The sequence below is a fragment of the Seriola aureovittata genome, chromosome 10 (assembly GCF_021018895.1).
Source record: "Seriola aureovittata isolate HTS-2021-v1 ecotype China chromosome 10, ASM2101889v1, whole genome shotgun sequence".
In the NCBI taxonomy this organism is placed as follows: Eukaryota; Metazoa; Chordata; class Actinopteri; order Carangiformes; family Carangidae; genus Seriola; species Seriola aureovittata.
The window spans coordinates 21014415-21030389 of NC_079373.1; the positions used below are offsets into that span (position 1 = coordinate 21014415).

Genomic DNA, 15975 nt, shown 5'->3' on the forward strand with positions numbered 1-15975 from the left:
CTTGTTTTGGTTCCTCGTTTTGCTTCTCCAGATAAGATGATTTTCACAATGAGTCACCGCAGACAGACATGCTTCTAAAAATAGGTAACTTCAGTAGTTGCTGTTTGTCAGAAGTGGTGGATGTTCTGAAGATGTACATGATAAAGTGAAGTCCTCAAGAGTTTTCTAGTCAGACACACTGTGTACACCAGCCCACACATGTGAAGAGACACAGACTTGACTAAGTAATGGTTTCATTTAGGTTGTTTGTTGAGTGATCTGTGTGAACTACACAAGCATTTAACAGATATAGAAAATGTTTTTATTTTCACAAAAGACAAAAAAAAAAAAAAAATCAAACCAAACCAAACAAAAGAATATCAAATTCTTATTAACGAGTAAAACTTTCATAAGTGTGTTCTGCAAGTTACGTCTCACTTCTTTAAAGAACGCTCCTTGCACAGCGTTAGTCAAACATAATTAGGATTGGTCACACAGAATGCATCACGCGTTGTGATGGCGGTAACATCCCACATTGCTCGAGAGAAAAGATCAGTAAAAAGGAGTGATGTTGCCTGAAAAAGCAAACTGACAGAAAGTCTTAGATCATGGTAGTTTCCTGGTGTAGCTCATCTTTATGCTTGTCGGAGGTTTTGATTGAGTAAGAAAGGGAAATTTGGATCTAGGCCAGTCTTTGTGTTAGTGTGTCTGTCTCAGCTTTTGGGTTGTCTGAGCAGGCCACGGATCCGGCGAACGAGGGCCTGGATGAAGGTGTATCGGGAGCGGACCTGGCTGTACAAGCCCTCCACATCCAGCAGCTTCCTCTGCAGAGCTTCTCCAAAACCTGCAGCCATGTCGCTCTTCAGCTGCAGGCACACAACCAGGAGACAAACAGAGGGATTATTAATAATAATAATAATAATAATAATAATAATAATAATAATAATGTATACTTATGTCAAGAGGTACAGCAATTACTGATACAACATGGGGGACAGAGCTCGCATCCAAAACTATGAATGAATATGACCTTCTTCACTAAATGTGCAATATGAACACAGCCATTTCTTACCAGGTCTAGGTCTTGCTGGCTGACTCGGGACAGACTGAGTCCACGGCCTCCACTTGCATGCAACCCGCCAAAGGAGTCTGAGGAAAACAAATTTAAAATAAACAAACGAGCAAAAGTTCCCTCAATTTCATCACCATGGATGGAAACAGCAGTTTTGCAAGTGAGCTTTCCTCAGTAGGTCTGAAAACTGCCGGCTACGTCAAGTCTTATAATAATTACCGATTCACTCTTACAGTTTTTGTCTTTGAAATGCTTCTTCAGACCATGTTAAAGTGAAGTGAACCGTATACAGTATCTGTAACATATTTTCTTACCATCTGTGAGGCGTGACCTAAATAAGCTGGCCCCTGGCATCAGGGAATCCTTGGGGTCAGTGGGGGTACAGTGCAACAGGTAGTACTCCAGGTGGCGCCACAACACAAACAAACATGTCTCGATAACATCTGAGAGAGAAGCAGGTCAAGGCGTTTTACACCGACTCATGCTGTGACATTTCCACAAGGTGTTACATACAATAACTTAATGATGGAGAACGTGTTAGTGGATTTTTTATTCTGGTGTGCTAAAAAGAGATAAAAGGGGGGACAAAAAACACTCCTTTAGTCTGACGCTGTTAGTCCTGTCACTACAACTGTGCCTGCGAGGGACCAAAGGATACAGGAGCACAGGGCCAGCAGCTTGGCTCTGTTGTTGATAAGCTGGACCAGTCGTCTCTTGGCAAGCAAGCTCCTCTGGACTGATGAGATTTTCTCCACCCCTCCTGGGCCTGACACCAGGCCCTGGCACAACTACAGAGAAGATATCTGTGCTTAGAACTCAAGACAAAGCATGGTGAAGCCAATCAGATGCATAAAGTAAAGAATAGTTTGTTTTCATTCATTCCTCTGTTGACCTTAACTTTTATATAAAATTCACCATTTATGAGGTGAAAGGCAATGTTTGCTCAGTGTGAACAGCAGTGTGGTGTCTGTGAGACAGATTGAATTAGTCTATAAGACTATCATTACCTCCTTGAGCTCCTCAGGAGGCAGCTGATCCAGACTCTGCAGCTTGCCAAGGCTCTGTCTGTGACTCTGGTGGAATCTGAAGAAATCTGCAGCGCTGTTTTTCAGAAGGTACAGGACCATACCCAGGCTGGGTGCTCGGGAGTAAGACATCGACGGCACAGTGGATGAGAGATCTTTAAAAAACATTGGAGCCACAGTTTAGTCTTATACTTACTGAAGAAGAAAAGCTAACTTGTGGTAAAAGTGCCGCATGAGGTTCACTGAAAAACGACTTTTTACAAACAGGAGAGGACTAATACTATTTGTATCAACAAATATGGCTTGCTTATACAGTACACAGCGACATGAGTAAAACTCCTTTTCCTCTTCTTTAGTATGGGCAGAATATCACTGACCTGTGCGTCCTCCGTCTCTGCCAGCTGGCTCGCTGCCTGAGGGGCTGAAGAGGCAGATGCTGAACTGAGCCTGGGCTGAGCTCTGCAGCAGCAGAGTTTGGCAGTACTCCATGATGTTAGCACACACCTGGGGACAGAGGACAAAACCTCTCAGGTCACTGACAATGCTGAACTGATAAATAATCATGAGTATGGATCCAAGACTCCACCACACATTGTTTCAGTGCCTTTCTCCTGACTATTCATCACTGTACTGTTTGACCACCTGAAATGTATGCTGGGTAACACCTACTACTTAAAAAGGAGCCAGTCCCTGAGAAAGAAACAGCTTTTAAAACTACACTACAATCCCCCCCTTCTTCCATATAAGTCTCATTACTCAGTGTATGGAGCACTTATTGCCAAACCTGTTGCATGGCCACCTCCATCTCCTCTCTTCGTTCTGCTGACTCTCCAGGGGCAGCGATCTCAGCCTGCTTTAGCAACCTCTCTCGCTCGCTCCCCACCAGACAGCCAAGCAGAGACAGACACAGACGCTAAAAAAAAGGAAGACAATATATTACAACTGTGCAGGTAACACACTAAATAGGAGGTGCGTTAGCAAGGACAAATAAGATTGCAGGGGCATGAATAAGATTAAAGTGTAAGTCAAAATGTTTAACCTGGAATCGGTTGATGTGACCCTGGAACTCCATAAGAGCAGCACTGTTGACCTCCCCGCCCATCTCGAGGGCACCTGAGACCAAGCAGTACATGAACATCACCATTCACTGAATCACTGTTATGTACATATGTGGTTTGCAGAATAAAAATGGGAAAATATATAATAAAACAAAGTGAATTAAAAGAGTAAAGTCACTTTAAGGTTGGTGTGTATGGTTATTTTTGTACCTGGCAGAGCCGTTTTACTGATGATGCCAGTAAGCAAAGAGAGCTCCTGCAAAGCTCCCATGCTGAGCTCCTGACAGCGTAACAGGGACTGAATGGTGTCTGCATGGACTATTAGCCACTGGAGAACCTACACACACACACACAGACAGACACACAACATTATGGGATAGTTAGACTGTAAGTGTAACATTTATAAAACAGTACCCCAGCTAGGCTCAACACAGCTGATGAAGGGACGAGGCAACATACAATGATGCAGTGGACTCATTAATAAAATACTGATTGTTGGGATTTTCAGGGTAAAATTCGAAAATTAGTCCTCTTCAAAATACAGCAACCTTGTGCTAACCTGTGCTGCCCCCTGCTGGTGATTCATGGTGGTAGAGGTCAGGATCACTTGAAAGAGTCTCAATGTCGGCAAAAGAATCTGCCTGTAGCGGTCCATAGGACTGGGGATGAAGCCTGATGGGTCCCTCATTACCCTGTAGACCACAAAGAAACATACCCAATATAAGGAGTAAGGAATTATTATCACAACATATACTTCATAAACCCATTTGAGGAAAATCAATAAACTGAGAATTCAGGTCTAAGGACATTTTCCTCTAAAGGATATTTTCTTCCAATTGCAATGTTATAACAATAAACAATAAGAAGGCCACAGGTAAAGACACTTTCCCCTTTGCTTTCCAGACCCATACCTGTGTGCGTCGCTGTCAGGTACCATGTCAAACACCTGGCACTCCATCAGCTGCGCCACCAGTCCACAGCGCAGCAGTTCCACAGCTCCCTGGCCTGTCTTAGCCACACGGGTCAGCAGAGCCTGAAAACACACACACCACTTTCATAATGTTGTACTTAGAGGCTTTTATCTAGACACTCCCTAAACGGGGCTTTTTGAGTCAGACTTTAGAAGTATGTCAGCTGTCCACATCTCCTCACCATCTTGCTCTCATAGATGTAAAGTGGTTTGAGGAGGGGTGGCTGAGGTGCGAGCAGGCTCTGCAGGGCAGCGTCATCCTGTCTCAGGCTCTCCACTAGCGAGCGCAGGTAGCCACTGTTGCAGACATAAACCAGCCACTGATTCTGACGGTCTATTGACAGGATCCGGTCCAGCACTGCCAGGGCCAGCATCTGACAAGGACAACAAACCATGACACTTTGTAACAAAGATCAGGCTAGGCGAGAGAAGTTCAGAGGCGTTTGTTATAACTGTGATCATTACATTCAGAGAAAGTGTTTTTGAATCTCAGTGCTTCTCCAAATTTTGACGAGACACAGTAAATATTATATTAGACAGAATGAAAAATATATATAAAAGTATTAGAGAATTGATTATTCAAAACCTTATATATACTGTAAAAATATAAGATCAGACTTCAGTATCAGTAGATATTCAATCAGAATTGGGGAAATCACAAAGCATCATGTCAATATGAGGCTAAATCTGGTAGCATCATATTGTTTTAGAAAGTGTATGGTTTGGCTCTTACCCTGCTTATTTCATGGCCGTCACAAGCGTCCCTGCACACAACCTCCATGAGAGATTTGCCATAACTTTCAATGATAGCGAGGTTCTCTCTCTGGAGTTTGGAGAAACCGTCTTCAGGAGCTGTCAGCCGTTCCCACATTGCCTTCCCAGCTGGAGGAGGGATCGAGGGAGAGGTCTTATAAACATGATACTTAGAAACTTATCTGTAAAAATCTGCCCATCAATATTCTGACAACTTCTGTCAGAAAATATCATCACATATCAAATTGTGTAATAACAGTGTACCTGTCTGCAGAGTGTCTGGTTCTTCAGGTTTCTGGGCGATTTGCAGATAGTACAGTAGAGACCCATACAGGTGAGCACGCAGACGCTGGTATCCACCTCCTTCAAGTGTAAAAGACAATATTATAAAATCTAGTATGGCCAATTTTTATCTTAACAGCACAGCCCATGTGAGAAATGTGAGTGAGAGGGGTTTTAAGTCATTTCTAACCAGTACAAAGGATGAAATCCAACAGCTTGCGGAGGATCAGATGCAGGGCGGAGTTGGCAATGGAGGCAAAGCCTGAGGATGCTTCTAATCCCAACCCCTGCTGCTGCTCGGACAGCACTGATTGGCTGAGGTGGGCTGTCAGAGTGAAGACTGCCCCGGCAACAATGGGCATCAGTTCTCCTGCAGCATCCTCAGATAACACCTGGACAATGCAGGACAACATTTTAATTTAGTTGATACAACAATCTTTGGATTTGAGGTTTTGCACTGCATCAGTCAATTCTTGCTTTGATTCATTCAGTACAAATCTAATGATGAGCACTGAATGAAAGCCACAACACCATTTAAAATGTTCTTAATATGATAACAGAGTGATTTTAAATGTGCCTAGTCAAACCTTTTTATAAATTGTTGCATAATAGTTTCACCCTGCATGCCACACTGACCTTATCATGCAGGTCTAGCAGCAGGTCTCTGATGATGAGCTGTCGATCATCAGCAGGTATGAGATCAGCAGGGCAGGCAGTCAGCAGCGTCTCCACCAGGCTCCTCCAGGACTGCAGCGCGTGTCGCTTTGCACTCAGACTTCGACGGACACGGTTACGTTCCACCACCTGCTGCAGGATGGAGTTCACCTCCTAGATGACAACAGGCAAAACATGTTTGCTCAACATTAGCTCTTTTACAGTTTTCAATGACACAATATTGGTCAAAGGGTTTTTTTTTTTTTTTATTTGAAACCACATTTCAAGTTACAATCCATTTCATGAGGGCTAAAGTTATAAACGCATCATTTTAAATTCACTCACCTCCATTAACAGGGGCCTCTGTCCAATGGCTGCCATTCCTTGCAGGGCATTTACCTCAGCAACCAGCACTCTATGAAGCAACTGTGAGAAACATTAAAACATTATGATATGATCTGAGAAAAATATTTGAAAACACAATAGAGAAAGAGAAGATTGCATGTTCAACTTAGAAAACCCACCTTAACATTGCACACAGTGTGTCCTTGCTCATTGACATGCTCACAGTTGGAGATCACCTGCTCTATCTGAGTGCGCTCGAAGAAGTCCAGCTGCAGCAGCTCAGGCATGTCCTGACTGAAATCGATGGCGTCCAGCACACTCAGCAACTTCCTGCGCACTGATGGCACCAAACAAGGACACGATGAGCGTCAAAGTCAAAAACAATCTGCTCTCTTAAGAAACAAGAGCTGTAAATTAAAGCTGATATGAACAACTCAAACGTCAAGTGAGTCAATTCTAATTATGTTTTGATATTTATATTTGATTTGTGCACTAAAATGCCACAAACCTTTAGAAACTGTGTCAAAATGCAGGAAACCGCTGACTGATCTGGTCTCTTCCTCCATGCCTGACTCCCCATCGGCTGAAAGGAAAATCAGGTTCTAGGTTCATACATTAAAGTTACAATCATCATAATGTCACAACATTAAGTCCCAATGAGACACAGTATGATAATTATTTTTGTATATGCATCAGAGTATCAACAGGCCTACAAGTGACATAAAAATACCTTTGAAATGTGGGCATAAAATTAAACTATTAGTCTTATGTTTGGAGAATTTAACATCGTGTTAAAATATCTGACACAAACACCTACAGACACCTTATCCCATACCTGTATGCTGAGTGTGTGGCTGGTCGTCCAGCAGCAGGCTGACGAGGCGCTGTGTATGTGAGCGCTGGCGGTTCAGAGAGGTCACTCTCAGCTCAATTGCAGCTGTTTTCATGAGCCAAGACATCTGAGAGAGGGCAGCGATCTGGTTAGCTGAGGGATGGATAAAGAATAGTCAAGGCATTGAAAAAAAAAAAAAAAACACAACTACTGTCATTGCATTTCCATCAACAAGTTACACATTTATATTTTATTAGTGGCACACACAGCTTTGTAACATTAAAGGGGTCCATCACTGCTGCTGTTGTTTCCTGGCTTTGTTTTTACATTTATATCTCTGGGCTTCAATTTTTCCATTCATTGTTTCCTTTCTGCAGGAAGACCATACAACCCACTAATTTCAATTAATTGTTTTGCATTTCCTCCATTCCTATTTCCTGTCTCTTTTGTTTCATGCTTTTCCATCATCACATCTCTAATGCTTTTGTGATTACATATTTCAGGCCCAAGGAGATCAGTGGGGATCCTGTACTCACTGGACAGGATGAAAGGCAGGTGCTGCAGGTGAGAGAACAGGAAGTCCTGGCTGGTCCTCAAATAGCGCATGGTGGGTCCAGATGTGTCTGGGCAGGCACACAGCTGGTAGATCACCTGAGATAGAGAAACACACACAAAAAAATGTAATTAATCAAATCGCCCACATATCAATTTCATATATACATTTAACCTTCTGGGCATAAAATGCAAAAATTAAACTGCTGCTGTGCTACATCTCTCAGTGCTGAGACTGATCTCCATGTCAAAGACTTTATGGGCGTTCTGAGTAGAGTACCTGGTAGCAGAGCTCAGCCAGGTGTGGGGCCTGCTGTGTGAGTACAGGTCCTGATCTCTTCTCAGTGCCTCTCTGCAGGAGACTCAGGATGGCATGCAGGCAGCTCCGTGGACATCCCAACACACCTACAGCACAAAAAGTAAAAGAGAAGTCTTTGGTCATCTGATACTTTTTCTGCCCAAACCAGAATCCCACATATATTGCAGAAATCGCCACTGCCACCAAAACCAACATGCCAGTGGCTGAGGTTGTGGTCTGACCTGGGTCCTGGAGGTTGGTGGAGGACACAGGCTTCTTTACTTCATAGCCCAAAAGGTAAAGAGCCAGATTGGGCGTCTTCAGGTCCAAGGACGTGATGAGCAAGTTCAGAATATGGATCTGGGTTTCATGACGGATTCTTGCCACATTCTTTTGTTGTTCTGAGTCTAGAAACAATCCAGTGGTAAATGAGGAAGCTGAGCTTGAGTGTGACATTTCTAAAACACAGGTTTAGCTTTCATAGTATTAAATCAACAGGACGTAAATGAAATGCTTAAGATGGTACAGCTTTAGGCTCATGAAAAGTCTTACAGACAACAAAGAATAGATAGAAAAGAATAGAAGGAATGTCTCTCTTCCTCACCATCTCCTTTCTCGGTCCCCTCCTCTGCCTCTTCATTGTCCAGACACTCCACAAAGCCTGCCATCAGTTTATCACTCACTGCCTGAGGGAGAGACAGAAATTGTTCTCAATTTCACACACATCACTACAGAAAAGGTCACTATTACCACAACATACCATGGCCCTTTCCTGCACCTATTTAGTGAAATATCCTATAGTTTTGGGGGAAAGGCAACTATTAGATTTGCACATACCTGGTCGTGTGTGAAATCTCCCACCAGCCTCATCTGAATGTTGGGGTAGTTGGCGATACGACGCAGGATCTTGGCACTTTGGAAAGCAGCCTCTGGGTTGGAGCTACTGTGATACAGATACCTGCAGGGGACAAGCAAGGTTCCTCACTTAGTTACATACATTCTGAGACTATCAGTCTTTCTAAGAGTGTAATTATTTGATACATAACCTACATAACCAACTTGGTGACAGACTATTAACTAGGAAAGAGCGGATAGACAGGACAAACAAAGACTGACTCAACAAAAATCAGTTTGTACTTCCACCTAAATGCGCTTACCTGGCAATACTGACAATGTGATCGGCCCTTCGGGTTTGAGGACTGACACCCTGGAGTAGCTGCTCCAAAGGAGAAACCAGCAGGGAGGCCTGGCTCTCCCTGAGAAGATCCATGAACACCACCTCCTTCTGCAGAGCCAGGTCCAGCAGGCACAGGCAGTGCAGCACTGCCGACTCCAAGTGCTTCTTACCTGTAGGGGGGGGGCAGAAATGGGGCGTGGCGTTAGAACAAACACACACACACACACAAGCTATTTCACTTTCTCTGACAGCAGCAGCGTATGTCCTCTCACCAGGGAAGGGTGCATAAGTGTCCAGCTGGCGTACACCCTCCTCCAGCAGGCTGAGGCAGAGCGCCAGCATGGGCGAGTCGTTGAGCAGATGGAACATGATGCTGTGGCCGGGAGGCTTGTGGGCTGGGACCTGCTCACCCTGCAACTCCACCATCTCCTGGACAAAGTCTGACGGCTGGGGCTCGTAGTCCCGCAGCAGCTTGTGGAACACCTCCAGGACAGAGTCAGCTACCTCCCACTGAGAGGTGGCAAAGGAAAAAAAAAAGAAGGCAAAATTAAAATAACAGATGTATGTGAATTGAAAAAAGAATACAGGCTGTAGCTATATGTCTACACCTCATAAAGAGTCTGGAGGAGCTCTTTACCTTCTCAGCTGGGCGGCGATATGCTCTGGTGGGGAAGGGGAGGAACACAGAGTCACGCAAGAAGTTCAGGTAGGGCTGGAATCCTGGCACACGTAGCCCAGCCCCCAAATTAACAGGCAGGCTGCACTCGACCAATGTGCTGATCAGATGACAGAAGCCTCGTGTCAGAGGGTACTCCTCACAGCTCGACTCAATCTCATTCAACTCCACCTGAGAGCCAAGAATAAAAAAGAAAAAAAAATCTGAAAGTTTGCCAACACAAATGTGCTTCTCTTTATAGGTTACAGAACTTTGAACACAAAGTTTTTCATAGCAATGACAGATTAAAGTCAGTTTTTACAAAGTGTTTTTTCCTTCAATGATTGGCAACAGAATCATGCAAAGTGCTAACTTTTGCACAACAGACAACAACTTACTTACTTCCTGTCTGCATTATTTCGTATCACAACAACAAGATGTCTTAAAAATCAAACTGAATTTCTCCCTTTGGCCATTAGTTAAGTGTTGTTTTGTTGTACACAAATTAAAAATCATCTTGGCAGCTCCAAGTACTCTAATTGGTCTCTTTACCAACTAATGAACCTTTTTATTTGCTTATCTTGAAACCAATAGGGAAAGATAGACAGTTTCACATCCCCTCACCTCAATTCCAGCTGCCTGCCTCTGTCCTGGGGCTCGAACAGTCTGAAGGATCTATGGTAGAAAAACGTTGAAAAAGCTGCAGATGATCTGACACAAAATCATATGTAACAACGGAAGCTGCAAAACTCAAACCCAAATCAAAACTTTAGACAAGGACAAGAAAAGAGTTGAAACACTTCTACCATTTGAGGAAGTTGATACACACTCAATGGGACCGACACAAGCAAAGTTTAAATTTCTGTTTAAACCATAAAATAGAAACCTTGAAAGCCCTTTATCTCCATAGTGAAAATACTTGGTCATTTTACAGATGTTAAATGATCAACTTTGAATGATAAAGTTAATAAATCATGTGATGACAAATGTGTAGTCATTTTTAAAGGCTGACCTGCGTGTACTCCAGCGACTGCCAGAGTGAAGCAGCGATCTCTGGTGACTTCCCAAAGGCAGCCAGGCAGTGCAGGACCTCCGCCTTTAGGACAGGTGGAACACTGCACTGTAGCAACCCCAGCATCACTACAACTGGGGTCCACTGGGGATGCTCACACAACGCCAGTCGAGCATTTTCACTCTAGATAAGAAAAAAACATCACACACAAAAGATGCAGTTACATGTTAATCTTGACCTTAATTTTGCTCTATAATCCACATTATATGAGCTCATAACTAAATATGCCCATCCTTGTAGTGAATGTTGTACCATACCCATGTAATGATGGTGGTAAGCAACTGCAAAAATGAGGTGAGTCCTTCCAGCTCCCTTTGGGTGATGCCCCTCAGTGGCGGGTGGCGGTAGTGTGCAGCATCTGGATTTGGAAGGTCTCGTCGCAGGTTTTCATGGTACAGCATGAGGGAGTGAAAGAAATGTTCCCAAGACACTGGGCTACCTGAAACTCCCTGAATGTTGTCACCTGCACACATGTACATGAAGTTAGTTGGCATTCTTTTGAATGTTCAGTGATTTCAGAATCAGTCTGCAAATACATATATTCTTCTTCAGTCATGGAAAATTAATTCATGCAGTTTTTTGTGTTATAGCAACAATCTGCTCTTACTGTGTGTGGCTCCGTTGGTTTTCAGCAGGCTGAAGCAGTAGTGGGCACATTGAGGACCATTGGCGAGGCCTTTTAACATACGCAGATAGGAGATATAGAGGGTGGAGGGAAGAAGGTCACCCATCTGACGCACAAACTTGGACAGAACCACCTGCATGAAATCAAACCAAAAAAATAAAAATAAATAAAAAATTTCAACAGAGAGAAGCAGATGGTATGAAAAACTTGCTTCTCTCAAGAGAATCCAAATCCACCTCGAATTTGGGTATTTTTCTACACCACGGCCCAGAAAATAAGGCCCTTACCTGTTTATGAGGAGGCCTTTGCAGTGCCATTGCCAGGTAGGATCCCTGCAGAGAAGTGTGTTGGAGAGACTCTGTGGGACACCAGAACTCCAGACCCAGCTCCAGCCCAAACAGGTCCTTACTGTAAAACTCTCCAATCTGAAAATAAAATTAGTTATCAGTTAAAGCCTTAAAATGTAAAAGGTGATGTAAGCTGAAATGTATGTTTGTGTGTGCGTGTAAAAAAAAAAAAAAAAGACTGACGAGGATCATGAGGTGGTCTAAGTCCTTGCGCAACGATGATGGAAGCTCACTGTCCATCTGTAGGGACATGTGCACCAGGCGGGCGTCCTCATCAGCACGGTTACGAAGCTGTTTCACCTGCAAAGAAAGCACAATTAAATAATTTAATCAGGATGCAAAATAACAAAAACACAGCCTGATAACTAATCAGAGAAATGTCCAATCTCCCAAGCTGACAATATAACGTGATATTCAAACACATCAATCTTTTACTACAGAAGAAACATTGGCATCTCTCACCTTCATTGGCATTAGTGCCAAGAAGTCTGTGATGAGCGAATGGAGGCGGCGGATGTAAAACTCTTCCTGGGCAAAACTCTCACACCCTAGCACGCCCTCCTTCATAAACAGGAAGACATCTCCCAATAGAGCCTGGTCAGCTAGAGCCTCATCTGCCTCAGTGAACTCAACCAGGGCTGCACAACACACACATACGAATACATTTAAACGGCAATTATCTTTGAGAAGCTCATATTCCTGCAAGTAAGGCACATTTAATATGTGTCGCAGAAACAGACGACTTACCAGACCCCTGTGGTAGCTGGGAAAGCACCCTCAAAGACAGAGCCCAGGCCAACCGACACACAGCTTGCAGGCCTGGAAGCTTCCACGGCTGGCCATCCATCAGACGACTGTGCACTGCAGATACATACTGCCTCTCTGTCAGCAGTGGCAGTGCCTGGAGCAGATCTAAAAGAACATAGACACAATCCTTCAATGGCTGTAAAAGCAAAACATTGAAGCTAAGAGCAATGTTATGCATAGCTACAAGCAATTACGTTTTTAGTGGATTTAACTGTTGACCTAAATTAAAGTTTGAATTGAAAAGATTATGTATTTAACATGGTCCCACCTTCTCTGTCTTCAGTCCCCTGCTCGACGAAGCTGACATCCAAGCAGTAGAGCAGTGCCATGACCAGAGCCAGGTTTACACTGTCCAATGAGCCGTCAGCTTGAGCTGTCACTGTCTCCAGGTGGCCAATGAGAGCAAGGGTGTCATCTTTAGTCAAGGGTGACTGGCAGGTCCATGAAAACAGGCTATCAGCCAGGGCCTGTCGGCTTTCTTTGATGAGGTCAGAAACCTGGTAACAAGAGTGGGAGTTAATGGTGTCCATATTGCTCTCCGTATATTCCTCTAACACATTTTTCTGTTGCATCCAGAAAGCTACTCACTTTGCAATTTAATGAGAAAATTATTATTTTTGTTTCAAATTAACATAAAAGATTTGCTCCCACCTCCTTCCGGTGCTTTTCGTTGCCCAGGCCACGCTCCTTCTGGAGTCGTTCAAACTCACGCGTCACACTGATCTCTGACACCAAGGTTAGGATGCGTTTGGTCAGACCCTGGTTCATCAGTTCATCTGTAAAACGTGTCGTCAAAGCCACCAGCTCTCCACTAAGTGAGCGAACAAATGACAGTACACGTCAACCACAATTATTTACAAGTTAAAGAAAAAAATCAACCACAGGACAAGAATATGCTCATCATGTGGACCTTCAAAACCGCATGTCTTTTAGTAATGAGCTTCTTTAGATAACATTATTACCTTAGATCCAGTGTGAAAGTCTTGCCATGGCGTGACTGGATGAGTGTGCGCAGAGAGTTGGCGACACAAAGTTTTCCATCCCAGTAGAGCAGCACAGCTACAAGTCCTCGTGTCAGACCTGGAAAATGGGGCTGCTGCTGTTCACCTGGAGGAAGACAAGTACAATCAGTTGTGTGAAATGTTAATGCCTGTACGAACGGAATTCATGCAAGGCTTTGTCTCCAACTCATTGATTTAATCAGGACAAACCTAAAACAAAGTAGTCATTATAAACTGATGTGAGTGCTGTATCTATAACACAATATACACTGTAATATGTGTCAGCAAATTAACTACATTCCTTTATTTATACATTTTCTTAAAAGTCATGCTTTTTGCTAATGTCCACTTCACCTGCCAACAGAAGCTCCAAAGCTGACAACTCTCCAATATCAAACAAGTCACTGAGGATGAAGGCTTCAGTCAGGAGCTGCTCTGGAAGGAGCCGCGACCCCTGTTGACCCTGGATGGCGATGCCTTCTGTGCTGGCTTTCCGCACCTTCTCCCTCTGCTCTGCACTCTTGGGCTAAAAATAATGAGAGGTTATTGAAATTACAGTCCCAGACACACTTTATATCAGAAATGATATAATCAAAAGTGCACCAAGGAAGTTGTAGATTACACTGGAAGAATACCAATTTAATTGTTTAATTAATTCTCACCGGGTTCTTAAAGAGTGATAAAAAGTGTGGTTTGTGTTTCTTCATTTGCAGGTCCAGTAAATGGACGCTCTCTGGCTGTCTCCTCAGCACAGCCCCATCCACTGTCTCCCACAGCTCCTTCAGCGGCCCCCACAGACTGGCTCCTGGGTGGGAAAAACAGCCTTTCAATGGTCTTGTCTCATCAGACATGCACACAAGTGATTTCTACCACTCCTAATGTGCTACTTTCTTATAACCATACTTGGCATTGGCATCTCTATCCTTTTGCATTGTGCGCATCCCATGTATGATGCACACACACACACACACATATATATATATATATATATAATATATATATATATATATATATATATGACTGTCATACATGATGGACGCCATTTTGGGAAGAGTTGCATTCTATTCTGGCAATATGCTTTTACACAATCAATAATTCAGCATAATCTAACATAACATGACAGGACTGATGCTAAGGAATTACGTTTTCATGATGTTCACAGTGTGAACCTCTTTCGGACAGCAACCATCAGTACTGATTAATACACATGTGGCACTAACTATTAACACCTTACTGCTTTATACAGACTGAATGACCATGTGATTCATGATACCTGACAATATCAGTGATCCTAATATAAACTCAATTATTGGTCTGAACTAGAAAGGTTTCTTTACTTATTATGTTTATTGACGTCGTTTCAGGTTCCTTATTCAATTACAACTTGTATTTATTGGTCATTGTATTATTTTTCTACAAAGCCCCTAGGAGGCATAGCTATCACGAAGTTAAGCAACATCAATCAGGTCTGTACAAATCTAAGCAACTTCACCTGTAACTGACAGACTCTGACTCATACTGACTGACAGGAGTATAACAAGCCTCGCCTCAACTATTACACGAGTTTGCCAAAGAGTTCAAAACAAATCCCCACAAGTACAGTAACGTATGGTCTACAGTGATGCCAAACATGTCATTGCCTCTTCCAAGTCACTTTGTTTCAGTTTTGTTTCCACGTAAGTAAACTGGTCTGCAGACCATTTGAAGTGGTGATGCATCAGGAGTCATGTTGCCCGTCCAGCTTTAGCTTTACTGTGTCAATGGATTAAATGCGAACGCGTTCGCCAACTTACTGCTTGTTTTATCCATATTAGCTAACCAAACGTTTACTTGCAGGCTAGGCTAAATTAGCCTAGCAGCCCGAGCCTGAACTTGATGGGTCCACCACCATGTGGTCAAAACATAGCACATAAAAGGCACAGAAAAGCGTATATGTACGTGTCTGTCTATGAAATAGCAATTAATAGCAGCTACTAGAAATAAACACAATTAAGTGACTCAATGAAAGAAATATAGTTCATACCCGAATTTACCGCCATCTGTGCCGCCATGATACACTCGGAAAATTGGACAGAAGCTTCTAGGCCTGTGCCAGTGTCAATTTTAAAATTATAAATTCTGTAAACATAATTTGAAATAATTTCCTGAACTAGAAATTAATTACTTATAAATGTACGTGTATGCTGGGGAATGAAGTCAGTTAGATATATTTTAAACCTTGCTGTAATTCTGTAAATCTCTACAGGCGAGGTCCTCGGACCGTTGGAGCCCTCTAGCCAGATGGGAATTGTAGTTTTCAAACACAAATTCATAAAAGAGGTAATTTAAATGGACTTCCGGGGGATTTTATGTTATTATCTATTTTAGAAATTCAGTTCTCTTTCGTCTATGTTTTTCCATGAAATGTTTATAAACCATTACTCGTGATTCGCTGGAACCTGTTTGTGGACCATATGTAGCACCAACATTGG

The 15975-nt window shown here is 43.1% G+C and overlaps 1 protein-coding gene across 1 annotated transcript; it reads right to left on the bottom strand.

Moving 5' to 3' along the window:
- Nucleotides 1-278: 278 nt before the first annotated feature.
- nup205 (nucleoporin 205) lies at nt 279-15580 on the bottom strand. The gene is made up of 42 exons (XM_056386540.1): nt 15528-15580; nt 14167-14309; nt 13859-14030; nt 13466-13610; nt 13155-13314; nt 12772-13000; nt 12444-12608; nt 12159-12334; nt 11880-11996; nt 11637-11774; nt 11332-11482; nt 10982-11187; nt 10665-10847; nt 10277-10327; nt 9635-9844; nt 9270-9507; nt 8978-9167; nt 8658-8778; nt 8425-8506; nt 8063-8227; nt 7803-7927; nt 7507-7621; nt 6974-7123; nt 6647-6721; nt 6318-6475; nt 6139-6219; nt 5776-5967; nt 5330-5531; nt 5122-5220; nt 4838-4986; nt 4287-4478; nt 4046-4167; nt 3694-3826; nt 3345-3471; nt 3116-3189; nt 2861-2989; nt 2454-2580; nt 2059-2231; nt 1710-1839; nt 1366-1494; nt 1052-1128; nt 279-845 (listed from the first exon to the last, which is right to left on the bottom strand). Exons 1-42 carry the CDS (start codon nt 15553-15555, stop codon nt 693-695), a joined length of 5982 nt encoding a protein of 1993 aa, XP_056242515.1. The 5' UTR covers nt 15556-15580; the 3' UTR covers nt 279-692.
- Between the last annotated feature and the right edge of the window lie 395 nt (nt 15581-15975).